This window comes from Apaloderma vittatum, unplaced genomic scaffold (genome assembly GCF_000703405.1).
Source record: "Apaloderma vittatum isolate BGI_N311 unplaced genomic scaffold, ASM70340v1 scaffold39192, whole genome shotgun sequence".
In the NCBI taxonomy this organism is placed as follows: domain Eukaryota; kingdom Metazoa; phylum Chordata; class Aves; order Trogoniformes; family Trogonidae; genus Apaloderma; species Apaloderma vittatum.
In genome coordinates this window covers 1-2697 of record NW_009703748.1, presented here as the reverse complement: position 1 = coordinate 2697, position 2697 = coordinate 1, and the positions used below count along the sequence as shown (strand labels likewise).

At 53.1% G+C, this 2697-nt stretch overlaps 1 protein-coding gene across 1 annotated transcript in view; it reads left to right on the top strand.

Moving 5' to 3' along the window:
- The window catches only part of LOC104270386 (glycerol-3-phosphate dehydrogenase [NAD(+)], cytoplasmic-like), a gene marked incomplete at its 5' end in the record, with an annotated part of 2389 nt that extends 2128 nt beyond the window's left edge, over positions 1-261 (top strand). Inside the window, 1 exon segment of the mRNA XM_009864733.1 lies at positions 39-261. Within this exon segment, the coding sequence (XP_009863035.1) occupies positions 39-135 (97 nt within the window).
- Between the last annotated feature and the right edge of the window lie 2436 nt (positions 262-2697).

The following is a 2697-nucleotide window of genomic DNA, read 5'->3' as shown; positions in this document are numbered from 1 at the left end:
TGGCAGGGCAAGGGGTGACTTAGTCCATCTGCCCACAGGTTCCCGCTCTTCACAGCGGTGTATCAGATCTGCTACGAGGGCAGACCTGTTACTGATTTCATCAAGTGTCTCCAGAACCACCCTGAGCACATGTAAGTGGGCTCTTTCTGCAAAACCACCAATCTTGCCAAGATGAATGGAGAGCTCCTGTCTGCCACCAACTCGCTCTGCTGCTACAGCTTTGTAAGGAATCCAGATCTCCTGGGAGCCTTTGCAGAGTGCTGGACACTGCCAGTGTGAGCCTGACGTCTGCGTGGAGGTACCTGCTGATCTCCCTCTCTCTTTGAAGGGCTCCTTTAGCTTCTGCTCCTGTCTACGGTCTGCCCTGAGCAGGGCTGAGCACCTTCTTCCTTTTCCTTTCTCTTGCCGTGATGGATTCAGTCCTCAGGAGGACTCTGCCAGGTCATCTCGATCGATACGGGCTGTGCAGGAGGCACTGCTTGGGAGGACAAGCTTTGCTGTTAGCCCCGTGGGGGCAGTTTGCATGATACCAGCCCTGTCCTGCTTGCTGCTGTTGCTTTTGGCTTAACTGTCCCGTGAACAGGGCACAGTTCCCTGCCAGGCTCCACTGGGGTGAGTGAAGCTTCTTGGGACTTTCAAAGGGACTGAGAATCACTCTTTTAAGAAGCACTCGCACAGAAAATTGCATTCTTTGCCACCCTGCCCATGTGCTGCTTCCCCAGCCACCACCAGCTTCTCCTGCCGAACAGCAGGGCCAGCGCTTTGAGTGTGAGGGCAGTGCCAGAGTGAGACTTCATTCTTTTAGATTTTTTGCTCCCACAGTCAAAGACCTGCATGCAGGGAACCCCGCTCTTGTCACAGATTTGCCTGTGTTAATTCCATGCCCACTGATTGTCCCTGGACAACCTTTCTCCCTTGTACTGGTTTGTCCTCTGGCTGGCTTTGGCAATGCAGGGACCAACTGCCCCAAAGTCTTTCTGCGCAGCTGGCTGGCTCTGTAACCCTTGGCAGCGTACCTGACGAAGCCGTTGGGTCATGTTGCTTTTAGATGGATGATCCACAGCAGCTTTTTGCCTTTTGCTTGCTCCATTCTGTGCCTTAGCCCGGTCTTTGCTTCTACACGTGGCTTTCCAAGGGCTGAGAAAGCAGGTTCCACGTTTACTTTCCCTGATGCCCTTCCTGTGAGGGTGCTGGGAATGGCTCACTGGCACAAGGGGCAGCACTGGACAGTGATTCAAAACAGGTACAAAGAGACCTCCAACAGCACAGAAGAGGACAGAGGTCTCACGCCTTGTGCTGTGCCCTTTGTCCAGCCGTGTGCCACGTGCCTCTCTGGTCCTCTGAAGCTGGCTCACTCTGCTCATGTTTGCTCAGGCCAGCGTGTCCGGCGGTTCACTGATCCCTATCTGGGCTGGCTGGGGCTGCTGCAGGTCTCACTGTCCACCTCGTTCTGGGTCCTAGCACCACTGGGTCTCTGAGTAGCAGTGTAACTTATGAACATTTAAAATAATAATAAAGTTGGAGAGGAGAGAGGAGATGCACTCTTCGTTCTGTGCATCATTGTCTTCGGGTCGGTGTCCGCTGGAGTTGCTAAAATTGCAGAACAGGGCACTGTCAGTTCCCTCCTGGCGCTGCCCTCCTGTGTGCTGTCCCAGAAACAGCAAGAATGCCCCTGCAGGTCACTGTTCAGTTACAACAACACAGCGTCCCACTTGCTTTTTCTCAGCAGCGATTCCAGTGTTAAAGTTTGGCTGTAGGACTGACAGGGGTCAAGGCTGCAATACTGAGCTGCGCACAAAATCCTGATTTTTCTACCTGGGGCCTGCAAGAGCTGGGCCAGGACCCCACCATGGCCCACGTGCCCCAGCCCTCTGCTTCTCTGATGTCTTGGCTTCTTGGAACATACTATGTTGTTTTATTCATCTCTTCCCAGGCTTTTCCCAGGCTTGCCTTGTCCCTGTCTTTCTTTGAAATGGGTCTCATACTGAGTGACCTTTCCAGGACTCTTAGCCCTCTACTCAGCCTCTTGCTACGGGAATTTAATCTGCTGGCAGTTGTTTCTGTGTCTTTTATTAGACATGCTTTCTCACTAGGCACCCTACGACCTTTAAATTCAACTGAGCTATTGTACGAAAAACAGCCAGCATCGGCTTCCTCTAATGAGGAACTTTATTGAGGTTGGAGGGAGGATAAAAGAAGCCCAGTGTGTTCCTGCAGGGCTGGCACAACTTCTAGTTCCCTTTGTCTTGAAGTGCTTCAGGAAGCCCAGCTCAAGTGTTTGGATCTCACACAGGAGAGCGCGTCTCCGACCTCTCCTCCCTCGACACACTGCAGTCTCTCACCTTGGCTTGCTAATCTCTTGCCAGCACCTGCCTGGAGCTGCAGCAGGACCCAGAACTGCAGTTTGGACTTGCATTTAGCTGTTAGCTCCTCTGCTGTGGAAGTGCTTTGTGCATCCCTCCTCGCGCAGGTTTCTTTGGCACTGTGCTGCTGGCACTGCCCAAGCCCCTGCAGGCCCTCCTGTCTTTGCTGCAGGTCCCAAGTCTCACCTGGGGGTGGCCGTTGCACAGATCTCTTGCTTACAGACACTTCATGCCTCGCACTAGTGCTGGAGTCCGTGAGCTATAAAAAGTCTTCCCTTTGCCATTTGGAGTTATGTTCTGCAGCCTCAGCAAATCCAGACTCTGCAGCCTCGGG